At 40.4% G+C, this 26996-nt stretch overlaps 1 protein-coding gene across 2 annotated transcripts in view; it reads right to left on the bottom strand.

Moving 5' to 3' along the window:
- The window catches only part of LOC138751489 (aryl hydrocarbon receptor-like), a 238356-nt gene extending 211360 nt beyond the window's left edge, over positions 1-26996 (bottom strand). Inside the window, exon 1 of one of the 2 annotated variants that reach the window (XM_069913792.1) lies at positions 26246-26996. In XM_069913792.1, coding sequence (XP_069769893.1) covers positions 26246-26301 — 56 coding nt within the window. In that variant the 5' untranslated portion in view covers positions 26302-26996. Of the gene's footprint in view, positions 1-22909; positions 22995-26245 lie in introns of those variants that run through there. The other variant, XM_069913793.1, reaches the window with a different exon arrangement.

The following is a 26996-nucleotide window of genomic DNA, read 5'->3' as shown; positions in this document are numbered from 1 at the left end:
GATCAACAAGCCCCCATGATCCAATAAATGGAATACAAAGATATCAAAAGATAATAACTATAGACATAGCATGTGTATTATCTTCCAAATTTGATTATAACACTTAATTCTCCACAGATTAGAAAGATTCAAAAGAAAAAGAGAGATACCAAAATAGGCAACTACACACAAATTACTAGCATGGAACCATAGTGCATTATGAAGGATACAGGGCACTTATGCCAATTGGATTGAATGTGGATTTATGATTGGGAAATCAGATTTGACAAATTTGTTAGAAAAAGTGGGAAGTCAATGGATATAAAAGTTTTAAAAAAAATACTGGAGAAACTCAGCAGGTCAAACAGTGTGCTTTATATAGCAAAGATAAAAATACAAAAATACTTGATGAAGGGCTCAAGCCCAAAATGTCAGTTCTGTATTTTTATCTTTGCTATATAAAGGGCACTGATTGACCTGCTGAGTTTCTCCAGCTTTGTGTTTTTACTTCAACCACAGTGTCTGCAGACTTTCATGTTTTACTTTAAGTCAGTAGATGTGGTGCATTTTGAATTCTGAAGGTCTTTGTCAGGAAGCCACATGAGGCTATTAAACAAAGTTATAGAGCACCAAATTGGAGGCAATGCACAAACAAGAATTGCAGACTGGGTAATAGACAGATGACGAATGAACAGGCCATTTTCAAGTTGGGAAGCTGTGACTTTAGGCTATTGAGGTTTGTCCTGGACTCCAAAAGCCCACAAGGTATTTCAATGATTTTGGCGAGGGATGCAATATTAGATAACTAAGTTTCCTGGAGAAATAAAGCTGGGTAGACATTTATGTTGTAAGAATAAAGCAGAAAGGTTCAGCAAACCATCTTGACAAATGGAACATAATTTGCAAATAACAACCAAAAAAGCATAATTTCAGCAAAATGGACAGAGACTGAAAAGTATTGGTGTTCAGAATTCTCCTTCAATTATTTTGGGCTCTGGTGCAATAGAACCAGGAACATGGTACTGAGACAGATTGTTTTTTTGGGAGATAAATTGGGGCAGGTTTTTTTTTTAAGAGTAGGTCACATACAAACACTTTAAAACAGATCTTATTTAAAATACTGAAGCTCTGCTCATGCTAGACAGGCTGGCTCCAAGAGCCTTTGCAAAAGCTTTGGAGAGTGCCCAAGAGACTTCACAAAAGGATTGTTGTTTACAAAAAGAACTCAGAGCCTCAGACTGTCTGGAATGGAACTTGCTGTTCTAAGAGCATCTTGTGGTTTATCAAGCAGAGAGAGAAAAAGATAATTCAGTTCTGCAGTGCTACAGTCAGCAGCAACAGTTTGGACAGGAACAGTACAAGCTGGACAGCTTGTGGAAACCCCATTTGGAAGATGGGTTGTGAGTGCTTAGTTCACTTGAAACAAGTGAAACAAAAAAGAATTCTGTGGTGACCTGAAAGAAAACCCTGATGGGGCAAGTTTCTTTGGCAAGATACTGAAGTGGCTGGTCACAAGGAATCAGTTGTGGGTGTCCAGTGAACAACAAATCTCTCTCTGAAAACCGACAAGAACCTTCCTGAGCGGTAACCATTTACCTTTCAAGCACCAAAGCCTGGTGGAATTCACAAATATTAAATGCTGTGCACAGTATAAAAATCGCCTGAAACCAGTGAACTTGGAGGAATGAGAAATGAGATTAAATTGTGAATCAAAGAACTTTTCTGAACTTACACACACATAACATACAAGTGTACTTTGAATTAGAAGAGGGTTAAGTTAGGTTAAGTAAGACAATAGTGATAAGTTAAAGTTTGATCCTGTTTTCATGTTTAAAGATAATTAAAAGCAGCTTTTGTTTAAGTAACCATTTATATTGGTGAATATCTATTGCTGCTGGGTTTTGGAGCCCTCTGGACTTTTAACAGTATGTAGATCAGGTCGCCCCAGCTGAGAAATAATATACAAATATTGCAACACAAGTCCACTATATTTATTCCTGGTTTAAGAGGAAAAAAAGAGGAAGAGCAGTCCTCCGAGGAGAGATTAAACAGTCTAGAATTTAGAGCAATGACAGACAAACTCACTACCATCTCCAATCTAAAGATTTAACAGGGTAGATGGAGAGATTATGCTAGGACGCCCTAAACAGAACGACCCCACTGTCGCGAGGAGTGGATGTTTCTGGTTTTAGGGACTTGAGCCAGCAATAAATTATTCTAGTCACGGGTGTGAGATGGCTCGCAAGAGTTCCCTGGAGACCAAGGGCATCATAAATACTACAAATAGTTCTTTAATTGGAAATAAAAGGGTTCATTCTTTGGATTTTGGAAACACTGGTGTTTGCCGTTTCTCTTTGGGTCCAATGAGGTGGAAGCTTGTATTCCATACAACATGTACACTGCACGAATATTCAGCACATTTGCAACAGATTATGTTTCTCTTCCCAGTGTCCAAATCTAATCGTAACCCAAGAGTCACAGACTCCAATTAACATTTTGGGTCATTCAGAACAGAGATATAGCGTTTAAGAAGCTTCTAGAGAGACACATGGATATGTATCATATGCAAACAGCAGAGATTTAGTTTAATTTGGGATCACATTTGGCACAGGCCCTGCTTGCTGTACTGCTCTATATTCTATACAAGGAAATCCCTTGTACATCTTTATAGCATGGTTAGTATAGCAGTTAGAGCAATGCCGTTACAGTGCTAGGGACTGGTGTTTGAATCCAGCACTGTATGGGGTTTATATGTTCTCATATCTGTGTGGGTTTCTTCTGGGTGCTCCAGTTTCCTCTTGCCATTCAAAACATTCTAGGAGCTGTAGGTCAATTGGGTGTAATTGGGCAGCACGGGCTTGTGGGCCGAAAGGGCCCGTTACCCTGCTATTTGTCTCAATTTAATATTTAAATCTATGCACAAGAGGGCTGTGGAGACACAGTGGTTCAATACACTCAAGCTAGAGACCAACAGATTTTTGGATGTGAATGGAATTCAGAGATTAGAGGTTTCCACAGGAAAATAGTGCAGAGATAAAAAAAAATATAGCCATAATCTTAATGGCAGAGCAACTTTCATTAACCAAGAAACCAAATATTTTTTAATATCTTGTTCTTGTGCTCCAAATTGGATAAATGGATTACAAACATTATTCCATTTGCCAAAAGAAAATTGACAACCATTGTAAAACAAACAGGCATCTATAATCACCTCTGCAAAAAAGCCACTACCAATTAGAAAAAAACTAGAATAGAAACTAAATTATCCAACAGAAGTCAACACAGTGTATTATTGTCCTACTGTATGGTGCCAAGCAAATTTGACTATCAGTATACAACTCTGAAATTTGTTCACTTCCCTATATGTTCACACACAGGCAACTTATTAAATAAGCTACATAAATACCTTCATTATTGCTAAATTTGATTGTGGCAGAGAACATAAACAGATACATTTAAATGAGTTAAATATGATACAAGAGAGGATCGATTTAAACAATACTGCAAAGTCTGGGATTGTAACACGTTGCCCTACAAATCAACCCAACATCAAGCTTAATCAAATTAAGTCAATGAGAGATTGCCTCTTACAATCACAGATTTCTTTTAAATAAAAAGCTACTTTAAAGTGTTCTTCATACATATTTGTACAAAGATCACAGTTTAGATTTATTGTTAAGAGCATATACATGACATCATCGAGATTTATCCTGCAGGCTAGGCAGAATTTCTACTACTCAGTAGTGCAGTAGAGAAAGATACATACACAAAGGAGAGAAATGTAAACAAGAAATGAAAACAGACTGTGCAACACAAGATAAATATTCAGTAACAAATAATTTGCAAAGTAAGAGTCCCTTAATGAGTCTCTGATCTAGTCTGTTGTTGAAGAGTCTTGACAGTTGAGGGGGTACGAGCCTTGTGGCACCTATATCTCTTTCCGGATGGCAGCAATGAGAACAGAACAGGTCCTGAATGGTGTGGACCCTTGACGATTGCTGCTGCTCTCTGACGGCAGCATTCCACTTAGATCTTCTCAATGGCGGGAAGGATTTGCCTGGATATAATGGGCTGTATCCATGACCTTTTGGAAGGATTTCCGCTCAGAGGTATTGGTACCCCTGGACCTGGCCACGATGAGACATTTAAAATTTTTTCCAGCTTTTTTTCCAAATTTGTTTGAATACTGTGATGTTATTTCTTAAATTATATGTTATTTTTTCCAATGGAATACATTTATTCATTTCTATGTACCATTGCTGTACTCTCAGGCTCTCTTCTGATTTCCAGGTTGACAGTATACATTTTTTTGCTACAGCTAAGGCTATCACAATAAATCTTTTTTGTGCTTCATCCGAATCAAGACCTAGTTCTTTACTTCTTATATGACTTAGAAGAAAGATCTCTGGATTTTTTGGTATGTTGCTTTTCATGATTTTATTTAATAACTGATTTAGATCTTCCCAAAACTTTCCCACTTTCTCACATGCCCAAATTGCATGTACTGTTGTTCCCGTTTCCTTCTTACAGCGAAAACATCTATCTGATACTGTTGGGTCCCATTTATTTAACTTTTGGGGCATGGTGTTTAGCCTGTGTAACGAATTATATTGAATTGTGCGTAACCTCGTGTTTATTGTATTTCTCATAGTTCTGGAGCATAGGTTTTCCCATTTTTCATTCTTTATCTTTAGGTTTAGATCTTTTTCCCACTTTTCTTTGGGTTTACAGCTTATTTCATTATTCTCTTTCTCTTGCAGTTTGATGTACATGTTTGATATAAATTTTAATTATCATTGTGTCTGTAATCATATATTCAAAGCTGCTTCCTTCTGGTAACTTCAGTCTGCTTCACAATTTGTCCTTTAAGTAGGTTTTCAGTTGGTGGCATGGAAACATTGTACCGTGAGTTATTCCATATTTGCACTTCATTTGTTCAAAAGATAATAAATTATTTCCAAAAAAACAATTTTCTATTCTTTTGATCCCTTTTCTCTCCCATTCTCTAAAGGAAAGGTTATCTATTGTCAAAGAGATTAGTTGATTTTGCGTCAATAATAGTTCTGGTAGCTGGTAATTTGTTTTTTCCTTTCTACATGAATCTTCTTCCAAATGTTGATCAGATAGTGCAGTACTGGTGAACTCCTATGTTGCACCAGTTTTTCATCCCACTTATATAGTATATGTTCAAGTACCTTCTCCCCTATTTTATCTAGCTCTAATCTGGTCCAATCTGGTTTTTCCCTTGTTTGATAAAAATCTGATGGGTATTTTAATTGTGCTGCTCTATAACAATTCTTAAAGTTTGGTAGCTGTAAGCCCCCTTGTTTGTACCATTCTGTTAATTTATCTAGAGCTATCCTCTGTTTCCCCCACTTTCCATAAGAATTTCCTTATTATATTCTTTAGCTCATTGAAAAATTTCTCTATTAAGGGAATTGGCAATGATTGAAATAGGTATTATATCCTTGGGAAGATATTAATTTTAATGCAATTTACCCTTCCTATCAGTGTTAGTGGTAAATCTTTCCAATGTTCTAAGTCATCTTGTAATTTCTTCATTAATGGCTGTTAATTTAATTTGTATAGATGGCCTAGATTATTATCTTGTTGTATACCTAAGTATCGAATTGCTTGTGTTTCCCATCTAAATGGTGATTCCTTCTTAAAAACTTTGTGAAATCATTGCATCGCTTCGCTTTTATTAACATTGATCTTGTACCCCGATACATAAAAAATTGAAGGAATATGGAGAAGTAATTCTTTTATTGATAATTCTGGTTCTGTTAAGTATACTATGATGTCATCTGCAAAGACTGATTTTATATACCTTCCCTTTTATTTTTGTCCCATTTATTTTATTTTCTGTTCTTATCAGTTCTGCCAATGGTTCTATAGCTAACACGAACAGTGAGGGAGATAGTGGACATCACTACTTAGTTGACCTGCTTAACTTAAATTGGTTTGATATATATCCATTTACTGTCACCTTTGCCAATGGTCCCTTATATAATGCTTTAATCCAATTAATATATTTCTCTGGTAGGTTGAACTCTGTAGTACTTGGAATAAATAGCTCCATTCTACTCTGTCAAAGGCTTTCTTTGCATCTAAAGCGATCGCCACTGTTGGCGTCTTATTTCCTTGTACTGCATGGATTAAGTTAATGAACTTACAGATATTGTCCGTTCGTCTTTTCTTAAGAAATCCTGTTTGATCTAGTTTTACTATTTTTGGTACACAGTTGGCCAATCTGTTTGCTTATAGTTTAGCTATCATCTTATAATCTGAGTTAAGTAGAGATATTAGTCTATATGATGCTGGTGTCAGTGGATCTTTCCCCATCTTTGGTATTACTGTTCTACATGAATCTGGCATGTTTTGTGTTTCTTCAATCTGGTTCATTACTTCCAGGAGAGGAGGAATTAATGTCTTTAAATGTTTTATAGAATTCTATTGGGAGTCCGTCCTCTCCTGGCATTTTATTCTTCTGTAGTTTTTTTTAAATATATCCTGTATTTCCTCTATTTCAAATGATTTTATCAATTTGTTTTGCTCATCTTCTTGCAATTTTGGTAGTTCACTTTTAGCTAGAAACTCATCTATTTTGTCTTCTTTCCCTTCGTTCTCAGTTCGATATAATTGCTCGTAGAATTCCTTAAAGTTTTCATTGATCTCTGTTGGGCTATATGTAATTTGTTTGTCCTTTTTCCTTGATGCCAATACCGTTCTTTTAGTTTGTTCTGTTTTAAGCTGCCAAGTTAGTATTTTGTGCATTTTTTCTCCTAGCTCATAATACTTATGCTTTGTCTTCATTATGTTCTTCTCCACCTTATACGTTTGTAGTGTTTTGTATTTTATTTTTGTCTGCCAATTCTCTTTCTGTTGTATCTTCCCTTGTTGCTAGTTCTTTTTCTGTACTTGCTATTTCCCTTTCCAGCTGTTCCATTTCCCGATTGTAGTCCTTCTTCATCTTAGTTACATAACTTATTATCTGCCCTCTGATGAAAGCTTTCATCGCATCCCATAGTAATAAATTTATCTTTCACTGATTCCGTATTTATTTCAAACTACATTTTAATTTGGTGCTCAATTAATTCTCTAAAATCCTGTCTTTTAAGTAGCATGGAGTTTAATCTCCATCTATACGTTCTTGGTGGGATGTCCTCCAGCTCTATTGCTAATAACGGGTGAGTGATCCGATAACAATCTAGCTTTATATTCCGTTTTCCTAACTCTCCCTTGGATGTGGGCTGACAACAGGAACAGGTCAATCCTCAAGTAAGTTTTATGTCTACTCGAATAATATGAGTATTCCTTCTCCTTTAGGTGTTATCCCCTCCAGATATCCAAAAGTTGCATTTCCTGCATCGATTTAACCATAAATTTGGCTACTTTGTTCTTTCTGCTAGTCTTTTTTCCAGTTTTATCCATCTTTGAGTCCAAGGTTAAAGTCCCCTCCTATCAGTATATTCCCCTGCGTAGCTACAATCTTCAAAAAGATATCATGCATAAATTTTTGATCCTCTTCATTAGGTGCATATACATTGAGCAAATTCCAAAATTCTGAACATATCTGACACTTTATCATTACATACTTCGCTGCTCGGTCTATTATTTCCTCCTCTATTTTGATTGGTACATTTTTATTGATTAATATAGCTACTCCTCTGGCTTTTAAATTATATGATGCTGCCGTTACGTGCCCTACCCAGTCTCTCCTTAATTTCTTGTGTTCCACTTCAGCTGTTAAATTTACTGAAAAAAGAAAAAATTGATATAGCATTCTGCAGGAAACACATTTATAAGGATTCTTGAGTACAGCTATGACATGCTGAATATAGAATCAAATAAGCAGTGTCTAATAGTTTGTTAAAACACTCACATTTCTAACCACAACTAAACATAATGGCATTTACATTTTAAATGTGGGATGAGCTTAACACAAATTTTTAAAGCCAAAACAACATCAATGGAACAGTTTCACTTCACCAATGGGACGTAAAAGGCAAAGTAGTCCAAAATGGGTTCCTTCACTTGGGAAAGGCCAAACATTATGAGCATTAACAGAATTCCAACAAGTTTTTTTTTCTCTGAAAGGTTGGACAATAACCATTAGAACCTGGAACAAGTAAAGTCATATTCTATTGTCAAGATACTAAATAAAAGCATTTAAAAATTTTTTCAATAAATTTTAAAAAAATCAATCATTATTTAGAAAAGGAGCTATTCTATGGAAACTGGTGACAAATCCAGAATTCCTTGTTCACTTGGCTTTCTTGATGTGACAGAGGATATAGAAATGTTTCTTGGGAGATAACTTGGGAAAGGTCACATGCAAACACTAAAACAGATCTTATTTGAAATATTGGAGACATAGTGGCTTCTCACACCTTTTTGCAAGAGCTTTGAAGAGTGCTCAAAAGGCATCGCTAATAGATTTTTGTTTATCAAAGGCAACAGACGAAAGACCAGACTGGAACCACTGCTGTCTGAAAGGAGTGTCTGCTGTTGTAAGAGGGTCATGTGTAAGCAGAGAGTGTCAAACAAGCTTTCTCTGAGCGAGAGAGCGAGAATTGGCTGTCTAATGTTTCACTTGAAATAAGCGAAACAGAAAGGAACTCTGTGGTGACCTGAAAGAAAGAGGTTATTATCCGGAAAACACTGATGGGGCAAGTTTCTTTGGAAAGACACTGAAATGGATGGTTATAAGGAATCAGTTGTGGATGTCCTGGAACAACAAATCTCTCTCTGAAAACCTTCCTGAGCGGCAACCATTTATCTTTCAAGTACCCAAACCTGGTGAACTTTATAAATGTTAAATTCTGTGCACAGTATAAGAATTCCCTGCAACCAGTGAACTTGGAGGAATGAGAAGTGAGACTGGACTGTGAACCAAAGAACTTTTCTGGACTTACACAGACGTTACATACACGTGCCCACCTTACTGACGAAAGACAAAGGAGGAAAAACCCAACACCCAACCCCAACCAACCAATTTTCCCTTGCAACCGTGTCTGCCTGTCCCGCATCGGACTTGTCAGCCACAAACGAGCCTGCAGCTGACGTGGACATTACCCTGCATAAATCTTCGTCCGCGAAGCCAAGCCAGAGAGAGAGAGAGAGAGAGAGAGAGGAGAAAAAGAGAGAGAGAGAGAGAGATACACATGCACTTAGAATTAGAATGGGGTTGTTAGGTTAATAATAGATAAAGTTTGATTCGGTTTTCATGTTTAAAGATAATTAAAAGCAACCTTTGTTTAAGAAGCCATTTGTCTTGGTGAATATCTACTGCTGCTGGGTTTATGGGTCCTCTGGGCTCACAACTTTAAAAAAAACATTGTTATCAAGTTAGTGATGACTGGAGTGTGGCAAATTGAGAATTTTATGCAGCTTGATAAAGCAGTGTACAGAATTATTGTGTTCAAACTCAGCTAGCTAGATAAAACATAGCTCAGAAAGTTATTGCAAATTGCTCTGGACTGAAGTGTCAGGATTACCCGCATTTAATTATTCCCCATATATACAATCAAAGATTTGTACTATTACCATATAATTCAGTGTCTTGAGGATGGAATGCTTATTAAGTAAACTTACAAAGTTTCAAATATAGTTTATATGAATACATATCTACAGCTCAAAACTGTCCACAACTTGATACTCATTAAGTAAGCGGTTGCTTTTGAAACCTGGCAAAAACAAACCTGATTTGCAAAAATTATTACTCCTGTATTGAAAGAGATCCTGTTTATGACTACCTCAAAGTGAAAATTTGGGGCTGTAGAAGGGTAAATTTATGTCCAGCTCATTCTAAAACAAGTTTGTGATAGATCAGGTCAATGCAAAGAATCTCAGTTCTATTGAAAACAGAAGACCTACAAATGATGTAATTTTCAGCAGACAAAAGCCCCTTTCACACTTGCAAGTGGTCTCAGGAATTAACAGCAATCAGCCTTTAAAGTGTCTAGTATGAAAGCAAAATCTTCTCAACGCCAGCATTAAATTACATCATCTCACGCCAGGGATTGACGGTCTAGACTCCTAGTAGCCTCTGGCATCTGCCGACACTGGCATTGCAATCAGCAAATGTAGAATGGGCAATTGCATTGTGGTATTGAAATGACCCATTTTTGTGCAAGTCCAGGAACGTGAAGGAAGATTAAAATGATGGTATAAACTTTTCCGAAGGAGAAGGAGAGCAGACATTTTTTTTTATATAAACAGCGTGGGAAAGTTGGTAGTGCTATAGCACACAATTTATAAAGACCGTGGGGAAAAAGTGATGGCAGATCCCCACTTCCCAGAATGTCATGCGGCTGAGAAACATCTCCATAAATGCAGCCCTTTCTCTGTTGCATGGAATTCTGGGAGGGGAGGTTCACCATCACTTTTCCCAACAGTATTTATACATTGTACATGATAGTGCTACACACTTCCATGCTTTATAAATTGTACACTGTAACATTAATATTTTTCCCCACACTATATAAATTGTGCAATAAAGCACTAACAACTTTCCCACCCTGCGTAAAAATTGTCCACTATTGCTATTTATTGCTACCACTTTCCCACGGTCATTTATATAGGTAGGCACAACAATAGGGGATGAAGGGATCATACTATGCTATACATAAAGTTTAATTATGTTATAATTAGGCATATTAATTTTGTTCAAATACAAGATCATAACACATTGATCAGGATTTAGGGCAGGTCCACCAGTAGAAGGTAGAACAGTCCTAACCCCTGGAATGGCTTCTTGCAAGTGTGGGCATGTTCATTATCCCAATTAGGAGTGGTCAAGTGTGAAAAGCCAAAGCCCCATTCCTATCCCAGGGCACTGAACGGCCAAATTTAATGGGACGCAAGTATGAAAGGGGGCATATTCAGTCAATAGCCCCTTTCACACTTGTGTCCCACTAAATTGGCCGTTAATTCCTGGGATCACTTGCAAGTGTGAAAGGAGCTAATATTTCAGGTCTGGACTCTTTATCAACATGGACTGACCATTTATGCTCATAAATGCTGTCTGACCTGCGAGTTCCTCCAGCAGTCCTTTGTCATCTGAATTCTTTTTCTTTTTCAATGTTTTTATTATTATTATAATTTATAAACACATACAGTTCAAAGAGATATAAAAATACATAGTAAGTAATGAATTAATAGAGATATTAAACAATATTACAGAATAAAAATATATCAAAAAAAAATTTAGATCAGTTTAGGGTGTGAACTATCTCTAAAAATATATAATTAATAACAATATATGAAAAAAGAGAAAAAAAAACCCAAAAAAGAAAAAACAAATCTGAATTAAAAAAAACTTTAAAAAAACCTACAGATATAGCTAAACCACACCGATCACTCCGATCTCATCTTACAGCCTAATTATCATACATAATCATAGAAAGAAATCAGAGCCAGATCAACTCACCACAAATGAAAATATTGAATAAATGGTCGCCAGGTTAACTCAAACTAAGAAGGGGATTCATAGACAGAGTTTCTAATTTTCTCTAAATTTAAACATAGTATAGTTTGGGTAAACAATTGGAAAACAGTGGGAGGATTAACCTCTTTCCAATTCAATAGTATAGATCTTCTAGCCATTAGTGTAAAAAAAGCAATCATACGATCCGGAGGAAGAGATAAATAAGTCAAATCTATCATAGGTCATCCAAAAATTGCAGTAATGGGATGTGGTTGTAAATCAATATTCAAAACAGTAGATATAATGGAAAAAATATCCTTCCAATAATTCTGTAAAGAGGGACAGGACCAAAACATATGTGTAAGGGAAGCTATTTCCAATTGACATTTATCACATATAGGATCGATATGAGAATAAAAGCGATGGAGTTTATCTTTAGACAAATGAGCTCTATGAACAACTTTAAACTGTATTAGTGAATGTTTTGCACATAAAGAAGAAGAGTTTACCAGTCGCAGAATTTTATTCCAATTTTCATTGGAAATATGAATTTTGAGTTCTCTTTCCCAATCATTTTTAAACTGAACTTAAATAAAAGTGAATTATTCCCTTTTAATGGATGGGTTCCTATTTATGATATTTTGCCTTTTAAAATAGCTAGAGACCATTTTATATATTTAGGGATTAAGATTACTAAAAAACATAAAGATTTGTTTAGGACTAATTTTTTCCCTCTATTGGACCTGATCGGCAGTTTACTTACCAATTGGTCACCATTATCCCTATCCATGATAGGCTGAATTAATGCTATTAAGATGATGATCTTACCTAAATTTTTATATATATTCCAAGCTATACCTATTTTTGTTCCTAAATCTTTTTTTGATAAGGTCGATTCTAAATTGTCCTCGTATATCTGGCAAAACAAGAATCCTAGATTGGGGAAAAAATATTTACAGAAATCTAAACTAGAGGGAGGGTTGGCATTACCCAACTTTAGAATTTATTACTGGGCAATTAATATTAGTTACTTAAGGTATTGGTTGAATTATTCAGAATTATCTCTAAATCCCCATTGGGTAAATTTAGAAATTAAACCGATACAAAATTTTTCAATTAGCTCTATTTTGGGAGCTGTTCTCCCTTTTACTCTTACTAAATTATATAAACAAACTGATAATCCAATGGCTAAACATACACTACGTATATGGTTTCAATTCCGGAGATTTTTTGGCCTAAGTCATTTTATCTTGGAAACTCCTATTGTACTAAATTTCCTTTTTCATCCCTCTCTAATTGATCAAGCTTATTTACTCTGGAAAGTTTAAGGTATAACATGCTTTTCGGATTTATTCTTGGATAACTCTTTCATGTCATTTGAACAATTATCCATGAAATATGATTTACCTCGATCTCATTTCTTTCGATATTTGCAGATTAGGAGTTTCTTAGTTTCGACTTTACCCTCTTTTCCCAATCGGGAGACTACGACTGTTTTAGAGGATATACTATATTCAAAATTCCCTCCAAAAGGTGTGATATCTAAATTATATAATATAATTACAAAAATAAATTCTGGGACTTTTGAAAAGTTTAAAAATGATTGTCATCTGAATTCTATTGCCTAGCAACATCATTGAGATGAAAATTCAGAAACTTATTTAAGTGCAGTGAGTTTCCAGAGCTTCTTATGAATGTATTCATTTTGCTAGTTAAAAGACGCGAGGCCTTTGCAACGTGACTTAGTAACAGTGGCAGAAGGTGGAAAAGAGTGATTTGACTAACTTAAAAATGCTGACAAAAACATCACATTGATCATTAAAGAAACATTAAAGGCAGGCTTCGCTCTACCGAGGCCAGGGCCACCGCCTCCCCCTTGCTTTTTACATTTTACACCCCAGTAACACAGCAGTAAGAAAGGGTGTGACTCGGTCAACCCCGTCAGAATCCAACCGGGTCCCTGACCTACCTCAGAGGTAGTTAGAGAACCCAATTAAACTTACCTAGGCCATGTCCACAGGTGATTTGCGACCAGGTATGGTCCGACCTAAGAGGGGAGGCAGGCCCCTCCAGCCCGGGTAAGAAACCTGCATAGGAGAAGGCCACTCCGATATAAAACCTACGACCCAAGGACCTCGCTGCCACGTCCCAGCTTGCTTGGCCACAGAACACGAACCATAGGTGTAAAGGGTGGGGCCAGTACTGCGCACACTGCACTCCACCTAAAAGCTCCTTTGCGCAGGCCTGAGGACATGTCCACGTCCTACCCCTCCACGTCCTCCCCCTCAAAAGATGCTCACAAACTCAAGCTAGCATGCTGGAACATTAGAACCACGCTAGGCAAAGCTGACAGCCACCGACCTGAACGTCGGTCTGCCCTCATCACACATGAACTCCTCAGACTTGACATCGACATAGCCGCTCTCAGTGAAGTCCGCCTTGCAGATGTAGGCAGCCTCCAAGAACGCTGCGCGGGCTACACACTCTACTGGTCTGGCAAGCCTATGGATGAACGACACCTATCTGGTGTAGGCTTCATGCTCAAGAACTCCATTGCCTCCAAACTCAAAAACCTCCCGACAGGCCACTCTGACCGGATCATGTCCATGCGACTGCCCCGTCAAAACAAGCGTCGTATCACCCTCATCAGTGTCTATGCTCCAACCCTCCAGGCGGAAGCAGCAGAAAAGGACAAGTTCTACACTGATCTGCGCAACCTCATTCAACACACCCCTACAGCCGACAAGGTTGTCATCCTTGGCGACTTCAACGCTTGCGTCAGCGAAGACTAAGAAACCTGGCCAGGAATCCTGGGCAAGCATGGTGTCGGCAAGTGCAACGACAAAGGGCGCCTCCTGTTGGAGCTCTGGGCAGAACAGCGGCTTGTCATTACAAACACCCTTTATCAGCAGAGGGACAGCCTGAAAACTACCTGGATGCATCCCCGATCCAAACACTGGCACCTCCTGGACTACATCCTGGTGCGAAAAAGAGACAAATGAGATGTGCTCCACACCAGGGTCATGCCCAGCGCAGAATGCCACAATGACCCCCGGCTGGTTCGCTGCAAGCTCAACCTTCACTTCAAGCCAAAGTCCAGGAACAGTAAAGCCCCCAGAAAGAGGTTCAATGTTGGAAACTTGCAGGCAAACCTCAAAGCAAAGCTTAAGGATGCAATCCGCCTCACAGACTCATCCCCTGAAACCCTCTGGGATCAGCTGAAGACTGCCATACTGCAATCCACTGAAGAGGTACTGGGCTTCTCCTCCAGGAAAAACAAGGACTGGTTCGACGAAAACAACCAGGAAACCCAGGAGTTGCTGGCAAAGAAGCGAGCTGCCCACCAGGCTCACCTTGCAAAGCTGTCCTGGCCAGAGAAGAAACGAGCCTTCCGTCGCGCATGCAGCCATCTTCAGCGCAAACTCCGGGAGATCCAAAATGAGTGGTGGACTAGCCTCGCCAAACGAACCCAACTCAGCGCGGACATTGGCGACTTCAGGGGTTTTTACGAGGCTCTAAAGGCTGTGTACGGCCCCTCACCCCAAGTCCAAAGCCCGCTGCGCAGCTCAGATGGCAAAGACCTCCTCAGCGACAAGATCTCCATCCTCAACTGATGGTCAGAACACTTCCAATCTCTTTTCAGTGCCAACCGCTCAGTCCAAGAATCCGCCTTCCTCCAGCTCCCTCAACAGCCCTGAAGGCTAGAGCTGGATGAGGTCCTCACCCGGGAAGAGACATACAAGGCAATTGAACAACTGAAAAGTGGCAAAGCAGCAGGTATGGATGGAATCCACCCCAGATGTTTGGAAGGCTGGCGGCAAAACTCTGTATGCCAAACTGCATGAGTTTTTCAAGCTCTTTCAAGGAATGCTGCCTCAGGACCTTCATGAGGCCATCATCATCACCCTGTACAAAAACAAAGGCAAGAAATCAGACTGCTCAAACTACAGGGGAATCATGCTGCTCTCCATTACAGGCAAAATCTTCGCTAGGATTCTCCTAAATAGAATAATACCTAGTGTTGCCGAAAATGTTCTCCCAGAATCACAGTGCGGCTTTCACGCAAACAGAGGAACTACTGACATGGTCTTTGCCCTCAGACAGCTCCAAGAAAAGTACAGAGAACAAAACAAAGGACTCTACATCACCTTTGTTGACCTCACCAAAGCCTTCGACACCGTGAGCAGGAAAGGGCTTTGGCAAATACTAGAGCGCCTCGGATGCCCCACAAAGTTCCTCAACATGGTTATCCAACTGCACGAAAACCAACAAGGTCGGGTCAGATACAGCAATGAGCTCTCTGAACCCTTCTCCATTAACAATGGCATGAAGCAAGGCTGCGTTCTCGCACCAGCCCTCTTTTCAATCTTTTTCAGCATGATGCAGAAACAAGCCATGAAAGACCTGAACATTGAAGACGCTGTTTACATCCGGTACCGCACGGATGGCAGTCTCTTCAATCTGAGGCGCCTGCAAGCTCACACCAAGACACAAGAGCAACTTGTCCGTGAACTACTCTTTGCAGACAATGCCGCTTTAGTTGCACATTCAGAGCCAGCTCTTCAGCGCTTGACGTCCTGTTTTGCGGAAACTGCCAAAATGTTTGGCCTGGAGTCAGCCTGAAGAAAACTGAGGTCCTCCATCAGCCAGCACCCCCCCCCCCATCGGGCACACAAAACTCAAAACGGTCAACCAGTTTACCTATCTCGGCTGCACCATTTCATCGGATGCAAGGATCGACAACGAGATAGACAAGACTCGCCAAGGCAAATAGCGCCTTTGGAAGACTACACAAAAGAGTCTGGAAAAACAACCAACTGAAAAACCTCACAAAGATTAGCGTATACAGAGCCGTTGTCATACCCACACTCCTGTTCGGCTCCAAATCACGGGTCCTCTACCGGCATCACCTACGGCTCCTAGAACGCTTCCACCAGCATTGTCTCCGCTCCATCCTCAACATTCAATGGAGCGACTTCATCTCCAACATCGAAGTACTCGAGATGGCAGAGGCCGACAGCATCGAATCCACGCTGCTGAAGATCCAACTGCGCTGGGTAGGTCACGTCTCCAGAATGGAGGACCATCGCCTTCCCAAGATCGTATTATATGGTGAGCTCTCCACTGGCCACCGAGACAGAGGTGCACCAAAGAGGAGGTACAAGGATTGCCTAAAGAAATCTCTTGGTGCCTACCACATTGACCACTGCCAGTGGGCTGATATCACCTCAAACTGTGCATCTTGGCGCCTCACAGTTCGACGGACAGCAACCTCCTTTGAAGAAGACAGCAGAGCCCACCTCACTGACAAAAGACAAAGGAGGAAAAACCCAACACCCAACCCCAACCAACCAATTTTCCCTTGCAACCACTGCAACCATGTCTGCCTGTCCCGCATCGGACTTATCAGCCACAAACGAGCCTGCAGCTGACATGGACATTTACCCCTCCATAAATCTTCATCCGCGAAGCCAAGCCAAAGAAAAGGCTAGGCCTTTCATGTTCTTGATCCTCTGCTACAAATTTATTAAATCAGAGGTGATCTGCACCTCCCCTCTTATTTAACCATCTTTCTGCAGTAGATTGATGCTCTTACCGAACAAACATCTCAGTGGAGTGCTAACACTGGATTCCCTCAGCAAGGGAAGCAGCATTTCTCCGTGGCTACTACATCAAATTTTAATAACTCTATACAAGAGAATCTCCTTGGAAATGTCACAATTCCACAAAGCTAAGAGTCCACTCAAACTTCTTCATCAATATTTATCAGGGCAAACTTCAATCAACTTCTCACTCATGTCCTGCTCAGCTTCCTTTTAAATGCTTCTACACTATTTGCCTCAGCACACTCTGGTATTGAGGTCCACTTTCTTATTGGATTTCTTGATGACTGTTTTGCATTGACAAGCTCAATTATGCCATTTTCTACAAATGCAGATATTCTGACTCCATCCATTGTCTTGAAGCCTCTCATAATTCTTGAAGACATTTAAAAGGTCACTCCCTTTTCTCAAGAGAAAAGCCCAGTCTGTCCACCTTTTCATGATGCAATTTTTCAAATATCATCCTTGCTGTTCATTTCTACATCTTCACCTCTATATCTATATTATGTAGCAGGGGTTGTGGGCAGATATGAATACAGAAAAAAAGGCATCTCATTACAATTGCAGATGGATTTAGTGAAACCAAACTCTGGCATTCTCAATGATTTTCATCCTCCTATCCTGGTTCCATGAATGGAAGATTTGCCACACAAAGAGAGACTGAATAGATTTGACTTGTGTTTGCTACTGTTCAGCAGCATGAAACAATAGAATTATCTGTTTGAAATATATTTCTGAAAAGCTTAACTGGCTACATATGGGGAAAATGCATCCTTTGGCTAAAAAAAAATCTAGGTCAAAATTACAGAGTAAGGGATAGACTTTTGGGATTGGGGTAAAGATAAATTCCTTCACACAGAGGATGGTGCGCATTTTGGAATTTTATTTCCCAAAGCACATGGAAGCTCAATTAAAACAAATAGATTGATTTTTGGATATTAAAGGAATAAAGATAGTACAAGGCATTGAGACAAGATGATCAGCTATGACCTTTAAAAGCCTTACAGCATATACTCAACCTCTAATTTGTTTGCAGATCTTCAAGAGTGGTCTAGCAAAGTTTAATAGTGTTTCAGTACAACATCCCTATTTTTGAATTCCACCTTTCTAGAAGTAAACCCTATTGCTTATTTTAGTTTCTTTATGGATTCCTAACCTATCATACAACTGCAAATGACCTGTGCATTTGTGCTCCAAGATATTCTTTGTTCCTCTATGTCATTTTTGACTTGCAAATTCCTCCTGTAATCACTGATCAGTTTCTTCTTCGTATTAAGGATAAATTACTTTGCATACATCTAAAAATCAAATTTCAAAACATTTTTAATTACTATCCTATCTCTAACTTCAGCTTTTTTGGTCCTGTCTATCAATTATAGACTTATTCTGCAAATTTAATAATGCCCTTTCACCTCTTTTTGCTATCTTCCTCAAGAAATTATTTATTAATGTTTCCTCATTTGGCCTGTTTCTAAATGTTATCCAAAAATGCTTGAATGACGACCCCGGGACATTTTGCCATTTTAAAATTATTATACAAATTGCACCCTACACATGCAAGTTGTGGTTGGTAAAGCCATCACCTGCTGCCTTGTGCTCTTTATCCTCCCTCACCCCACCCCACCTTCTTTTGGCCATTTGGTTGATTTCTGGCACAGCTGAATAGGTGCTCAGGCCAGAAACATCAATGGCCTATTGCTTTCCATGATCTGCCAAGTTTTTCCACCACTTATGTGTATTGTGTTGATTTTAATCATTCCCTTTTTGTCAACATTTCACTCTTTAAAACTTGTTTTTGAAATAATATTCTCATAATATTACTATTATTTTTGAAACACAATATGATCACGACCAAGTAACTTTACATGGATATTGGTTTAAGTATAAATATTGATTTGGATACCTTATGACCACCTGAAAAAAAAAGTTTATTTTTATTTCTGTTCCAAAAACTTGGTCAAGTGTACAACTGAAATTGCATTTTCATTTCATCTTCCTCAACCTTGACAGTTTAATTATCACCATCTTTTCTCTTCCGGTTTCTCTGCACAACTGCAATTCAATTGGTAGTTCCCACAGTACATTTCTTATTCATTTTCATTTCCTCCCTCCACCCAACCACACAACTATAGGTTCCTCAAAGATTTGCAGGTGCTCATTGTTACCCTCATCAGTAGGGAAACATCATCCATCATCACCTCAACCATCTCCAAGCAGGCAGGATGTACTCTCCACAAATCAATTTTTTCTTCAAACAAACATCATAGAACATTACAGGTGCTTAGCCAAAAAAAATCTAAACTCTCCCTACCTCAAAACTCTAAATTTTTCTTTCATCCATGTGCTGTCTCAAAGTCACTTCAATGGTCCTATTGTTCCAGCCTCCACCATCACCTGCCAATGTATTCCAGGCACCTACCACCTTCAGTGTAAAAAAACCAAACTTACCCTTGATGGCTCCTCTAAACTTTCTATCTCTGGTTTTTGCTACTCCCAGCTGAGACAAAAGGTGCTGGTTTCCATGCTTCTCACAACCTTGTAAACCTATATTAAGTGACCTCTCATCTTTCTTCATTCCAAAGAGAAAAACCTAGCTCGGCTAACCTTGCCTCATAAGACATTGCCTCCATAGCTTGCACATCCTTCCAATAATGAGATGACCAGAACAAAACACAATATTCCAAGTGTGGTCTCAGCAGAGATTTATAGAGCTGCAACATTACCTCGTGACTTTAGAACTCAATCTCCTGACTAATAAAGCCCAGCATACATAGGCCTTCTTAATTATCCTGTCAATGTAGGCGGCAACCTCAAGTCAAGTCACTTTTATTTATTATTCATATCATGCTCGCATAGTAAAGATGAGATAGTGTTTCTCCAGGACCATACAGCATATTTACAAAAATACAAGATAGAAGTTAAAACATTTAATATTTCAGAGGTATACAGTAAAAGTCCAATGTACCCTATTCAAGTGTTCTGAAAATTCAGGATCCTGATGGCTTTTCGGTGGGGGGGAAGAGAGAAAAAAATATTGCCCAATCCAGACACAAGGACCCGAGTGCCACGGTACTTCCTACCAGATGGCAGAAGGGAGGACAGTTTACAGGAGGGGTGTGTGGAGTCCTTCACAATGTTTATTGCCTTTTGCCTGCATCGAGTGTTGTAGATGTCTTTCATGGTAGGAAGAGAGCCAGACCCCAATGATCTTTTCCGCTGACTTCACTATCCTCTGCAGGGTCTTGTGGTCCAGCTTCCAAACCAGGCAGTTGCTCAGGATGCTCTCAATACATCGTCTGTAGAATGTAGTGAGGATAGAAGCTGGGAGATGAACTTACCTCAGCCTTCTCAGGAAGTAGAGATGCTGCTGGGCTTTCTTGGCTATGGAGCTGGTGTTAAGGGTCCAGGTGAGATTCTCCGCCAGGTGCACTTCCAGGAACTTTATACTCTTGATGACCTCAATGGTGGAGCCGTCAATGGTTAGGGGAGTGTGGTTCCTCTGGACCGTCCTGAAGTCGAGAACTGTCTCTTTTGTTTTATTAACGTTCAGATACAGGTTGTTGGCTCTGAACCAGTCCTTTAGCAACTGCACTTCATCCTTGTATGTTGACTTCTCATTCTTACTAATAAAGCCCACCATGGTTGTGTCGTCAGTGAACTTGATGTGGTTCGAGCTGTGTTTAGCTGCTCAGTCGTGGATCAGCAAAGTGAACAGCAGTGGACTTAGCACTCAGCCCTGGTGTGGGGGGGGGGGGGGGGGGGGGAGGGGGTGATGGTCTTGGAAGTGCCTTGAGAGATCCAAGAATTTTGATCTCCAAAGTCCCTCGTTCTTCCCCATTGTTAAGTATCCTCCATTAACCATGTACTCTACCTTCAAGTTTAACCTTTCAGAGAACACTACACCTTTTCTAGTCTATGCCGAACCATATTTTTTGCCAGGTCCCACTGACCTGCACCCAGTCCACAGCCCTCAATACCTCTCCCATCCATGTACCTGTCCAAATTCTCCTTAAATGTTAAAATTGAGCTGACAGTCATCACTTCAGCTGACAGCTCATTCCACACTGCCACCACTCTGTGTGAAGAAATTTCCCCTCACATTCCCCTTAAACGTATCCCCTTTCACTTTAACACACATCCTGTTTTGTATCTCACCTACCCTCAGTGGAAAAAAAGCCTATCTACATTTATTCTCTCTACCCTCTCATAATTTTAAATACCTCTATCAAATTTCCCTTCATTCTTCTATGCTCCAGGGAATAAAGTTCTAACCTATTTAACCTTTCCCTGTAACTCAGTTCCTGAGGTCCAGGCAACATCTCAGTAAATCTTCTCTGCATTCTTTCTATCTTATTGATATCTTTCCTGAAGTTAGGTTACCAAAACCGCACACAATTCTCCAAATTTGACTCCACCAATATCTTATAAAACTTTACCATAATATTCCAATTCCTATGCTCATTATTTTATAAAGGCCAATTTGCCAAAAGCTCTCTTTACAAACCTATCCACATGTGATGCCACTTTCACGGAACTATGTATCTGTATTCCGAGGTGCCTCTGTTCCACCGCACTCATTAGTGCCCGACCATGTCCTTCCCTGCCAATCTCCACTTAATTTACTCAAACTTCATTACTTCTCCCTACACAAACCAGCCTTATGCCCTTGAATCTCCCTAGCCCCTTAACTTCAGCATTGATGTCAGAATTTTCAGCTGCTCTCAACCAACTTCCTGAATTGTCACTCCTTTCCAATGCTCTCTTTTCAACTTCAAAAATATTCCTTCAATCCATTCTCTTGACCAGCCCCTTGCAACATGAGCCCTTTCACACTTGCAAGTGGTCCCAGGAATTAACAGCCTATCAGCCCAAAAAGGGTTAGTGTGAAAAGAAAATGTTCTCAACACCAGCGTGAGATGACATCACCTCACACCAGGGATAGACTGCCTTGACCCCTAGTACAATCCCTGGCATCTGCAGACACTGGTATTGCATTCAGGAAAGTGTGGAACGGGCGATTGCATTCTGGGCTAGAAATGACCCAAGCTTTTGCGTGAGTGCAGGAATGTGAAGGAAGATTAAAATTAAGGTATAAACATTGCCGTGAGAACGTCGCAGCTGAAGTGGGGGGGGGGGGGGGAAGAGAGAGAGAGAGAATAGCAATAGCGAGCAATTTTTAAACAGCATGGGAAAGTTGGTTGCACTATAGCGCATAATTTATAAAGACCATGGGAAAAAGCAATGGCTGACCTGACTTCCCAGAATGCCGAGTGGCAGAGAAACCCCTCCAGGAGTCCTCTGTGCCTGCAGCCATGCATACAGCCCTTTCTCTGCTGCACAGAATACTGAAAGGGCAGGTTTGTCATCTCTTTCCCTTCCCCCCCCCCCACCCCCCATCATGGCATTTAAATTGTGCACGATAGCCCTACCAACTTTCCCATGCTGTTTAAAAATTGTCTGATATTGTTATTTATTGCTAGCACCTTCCTACAATCTCTTGTATAGGTTGGCACAACAACAGGGGATGAAGGGATCATACGGTGGTGTACATGAAGCTTAATTATGTTATAATTAGGCATGATTAACTTTGATCAAATATAAGATCATAATACATTGATCAGGATTTAGGGAAGATCTACCATGGCTCAAACTGAAGGTAGAACAATCCTAACCCCGGGGTTGGCTCATTGCAAATGTGAACACATGCAGTGTCCCAGTTAAGAGTGGTCAAGTGTGAACAGCAAAAATGCCATTCGTACCCCAGGACATTGACGGCCAATTTTGTGGGACACAAGTGTAAAAGGGATAAGAATACCATCCAGAACTCCTGGAGAGCAAACCATGCAATCATAAAGGGACAATGTGAATTGATACCATGTGATATCTCAAATGATACCTCATTTAACAGTTTCATGTTCTTGAAGTTTTCACCAGGAGCATCATCTGACCTCCCCTTAGAGAATGCTAATATATTCCTGTGCCAAAGAAAAATGATGGAACAATTAAATCTGTCTGATAACTTTTCCAAAACCTTAGCACCCAGATTAAAAATGTTTTAATGCAAACAAAATAGAACCATTTCAGCCCTCCCTCCAGCCTACAAATATTATTCTTTCTTTACAATATCCGTTAGAGAATTTAAAGATATGGAACAGAAACAGGCCCTTCCAGCCTCTGAGTCTATACCTCCCATGTGACCAATTAACTTACCAACTCCATAAGTCTTTGGAACATGGGAGGAAACTAAAGCATGGAGAAAACCTATGAGGATTATTACTGTGGATGGCTAAACTTCACAATCAATAAGTTGCTGATTGGCTCAATTTAATTCAATAACTTGGAGAGTGAGAACCAGCTGCCAAAGTGAGATCCATGTGATCAGTACCTCCTTTTTAAATAGTAATTTTATTACCTCAAGACACTAGACCATCCATGTTTTCTCCTTAATCTCACCCAAATCCCCACAAAATGTACTTACTCAATTATATTCTGCATGCAAAAATAGTACAATTGCTAACAGTCAAGCAAGGCAATTATTAAATGAAACCAATCGAATATCTTCAGGTATCTTCATCGTATTTCTCAGAATGCAAGCCTATCATATTGCTTTTTACACAAATCCAATCTTCTTCATCTTGAAGAATAATACAAATGAAGGTCTCAAAAAAATGTTTTCTCATTTTGATTTTGCAGGATCCTATTGAGGAAAAAGGCAATCTAAATACCAGAAGGTACCATTTTGCAATTTATGTATTGGTTTTAGCTTTTGCTAAGCTAGATGCAACTAGCCCCACACAACTCTGTAATGCAAAAAACATTTTTGTAAGAAATGAGTCATTGCAGTAGAATCCAGAACATTTTGAATTTTGCAGAACTGAGAAAAAGAAATGTTCAAGACTCAGGAAATACTAAAACCACCCTTTATCTACTCCAGCCAATCTAGTGAGACACCACATTAAAGATGAGTCTATGGTTTGATTTTATAAACATATACTACCTTGATGAAAAAATGCATGCACATGTGGCTGCATTTCTTTAAAAAAACTTTTATGAGAGAAATCTGTATTGTTGTTCACTGGATTGCTTCCAACATCATTATTAGCAACAATAGTAGATTCATATGTTCAATTGGGAGCCTTATAATGGTTTTTCAGTACAGCTGCCAAATTCTGCCCTTCACCATAGGTGGCATTGTTCCAATAAATCAAACTGTACTGACTTAGCAGATATAAAGCATATGGTGTCTTTTTTTCTGCACCCGTAAAGTTCTGATTGAAGGGCCAGTATTGAACTACATAAAATCTATAGTTGTAACTTGCATTTACATGGTACCTTTGAATTACACCTTTAAAACATCTTCAACATGCTTCTCTCTCATAGCAAATATAGAAAGGTGGTTTTCCATGATGGTAGAGTCTAGGACAAGAAGGCACAACTTCAGAATTTAAGGGAGGCACGAAGAACAGAGGATCATCTTGAGCTAGAGGATGGTAAATCTGTAAAATTTCTTCCCACAGGCAGTTGTGAAAGCCAGGTCATTGGGTATATTTAAGGCAGAGATTGATAGATTCTTAGCTAGCCAGGGCATCAAAGGTTAAGTGAAGAAGGCCAGGCAGTGGGGCAGAGTGAGAAAATTGATAAGCTCATGATTAACTAGCAGGGCAGACTCAATGGGCACATCACCAAACAATTAACTCGATGGATGACATCTGCAGACTTTCTTGTTTACCTCTATTATGAGAAAGCTATTTTTCCTTTCTTCCCTCCCCCCCACCTCCCGAAGGTGCAGATTCATCTGCATACATTTCCTTCTTTTACCACTCAGTTAAAAACAGCCGAGTTGCAAAATGACAAACCAAAATAAAACAGATTTTGATTTAAAAGCCCAAACACGGATTTACATCATGCAATTCTGGACTAATTCAGCAGTATAAGAAGTTTGTAAGTTCATGCAAAATTAATCAAGTGATAGAAGTTCCAGACTCTACGGTCACAAACACAGTTTATCTTGCATTACTCTGGTTTAACCCCCTGCATGGACAAATCTCTCACTTCCAGAGAGCCAAAATGAAACGCAAGGACTTCAATGGAATAAAAAGGGTGATTTTGTTCTCAGTCAAATCCAGCCTGATGCACACATCGGGGGAAGTACATTATAAAAATGGAAACATTCCCATTTCAGTCTTTTTTTTTCCAAAATGTAGTTCTACTCAATTACATTTCAGATACAAGACTGCTACTAAAGAGAAGTATGGTCATTAATAGTTATCATTCAAATAGGAGGTAGATAAAGTTGCAGAAAATATGGATAATCTATCGAAGCAAAAGGTTAAAATGTCACAAGTAAATGCAAAGTGCTTCCTTCCAGTCCTGTCACTGCCAAACTTCTCCATCTCCACATTGAAAATGTGATGATGGTATCTGAGCCAAAAGGAGATCTTTGTTTTTAATAAAGTGCTGGTTAGACTGGAGAGGAGAGGACTGGAGGGGTATGGACCAGGTGCTGGTCAGTGGGACTCGGAGGGTGGGGATTTGGACTAGTAGGGCCGAATTGGCCTGTTCTGTGCTGTAAGTGGTTATATGGTTTCATCAAGGATCAAAGCACGAAGCTTGTTCCACAACGTCATTAATACGTGTAATGCAAAGCAACGTGGATTCCACAGGCGTTCACCCAGAGCAACAGATCGGAGGTTGGTTTGTTCTTAAATGAGGGAACTCTGGGTCGGGTCTGGTGCAGATTAGTGAAGAAACGCACAACTGATCAATCCCATCACTTAGGACTTTGACATTTGGACAGAATTCAGTCGTTCCAACATGTGTTCACAGGGGACATCATGGCCTGATCCTCGACTGACACTGCAGGTTATGTGTGGGGATTGGAGCTGAAGAGGGCAATGTTTACTTTCTGGTATGGACAATAAAATCCATGTCAGGCTTTGCTCGGGTTACTATTTCAGGAGGGGGTGTGAGTTGACCTGCATGTTTATCGCCAGGATGAGGAACGGCAAAATGCGGAGCCAACTCGTTCGGTCGAAGTTTAAACATTAGAAACTACACTTACTTCTGGTGAAATCAGAAGGCAGGGTGCTTTTTTTTATTCCAGTGGTACAACACCAAGTGCCTCGGGCCAACCTGTGAGCCGGGGCTGAGTGGTCGGGCGAGAAGCCGCGCTGAGCCTTCGTCGAGAGGCGGCGACCCTGGGGCCGCAAGGTTTCGAGCGACACGGGCTTACCTTTTCTGAACCGGCTTTCGCCGCTTACGGCTGGCGTAAATACTGTTGGAGTTCATCCTCGGCGCAGGAGCCTTCGCTCGACCAGCAACGCTGTCCTTCCTTCCTTCCTTCCCCGGTTCCCAAACGATTGCACGGGACCGGAGAGCGCGGCGGTCAAAAAGCGCCCCCCACCCCACGCACACACGGAGTAATCCAGGAAAGGAAAGACGAGGGCAACGCTCTTATCTCCACTTCGACTGCTGTTCGCTCGCACGCACAGCCGGGCTTCTTCCTTATTAGACGGCGACAGGGGAGTGGGCGGGGTTGCAGCGGTGGCTGTGGCCGCTCGATGGAGTGCGAGAGCCGGGGGGGGGGGCAGCTCCGGCACCGCGGGGACGGGGACAACTGCAGCCACCGCGTTCGTCTGGACCGCTGCTGCTCCTCGGGTTGGGGTGGGGAAAGTTGATTGAGTCCCCTGCCTTCCACGCCGTCGGTAGGGCAGGGCGAATCGGAGCGGTCGGGAAGAGGAGAGGCCGGCTCGGCCCAGATCGGAGCAGACGCGATCGCAGCAGCTGCCCGGGCGGCGACAGCTCGCTCGTCCCCCGTCCCCAAGCCACACTGTAAGCGGGGCGAGGCGATGCTATCCAACTCTCAGAAACTGTCCTCAAGGGGCCTGTAGCCTGGCGGCGCTTCTCTTTGCTCCTCTGATCACCGACAGCCCGCCCAGGTGCCTGTTGACAAGGTCCGATGTGGATTGCGAAACAGACGAGCG

The sequence above is a fragment of the Narcine bancroftii genome, chromosome 1 (genome assembly GCF_036971445.1).
Source record: "Narcine bancroftii isolate sNarBan1 chromosome 1, sNarBan1.hap1, whole genome shotgun sequence".
Taxonomy (NCBI): domain Eukaryota; kingdom Metazoa; phylum Chordata; class Chondrichthyes; order Torpediniformes; family Narcinidae; genus Narcine; species Narcine bancroftii.
The sequence above is the reverse complement of the archived record's forward strand: the minus strand, read 5'-3'. Positions and strand labels throughout refer to the sequence as shown.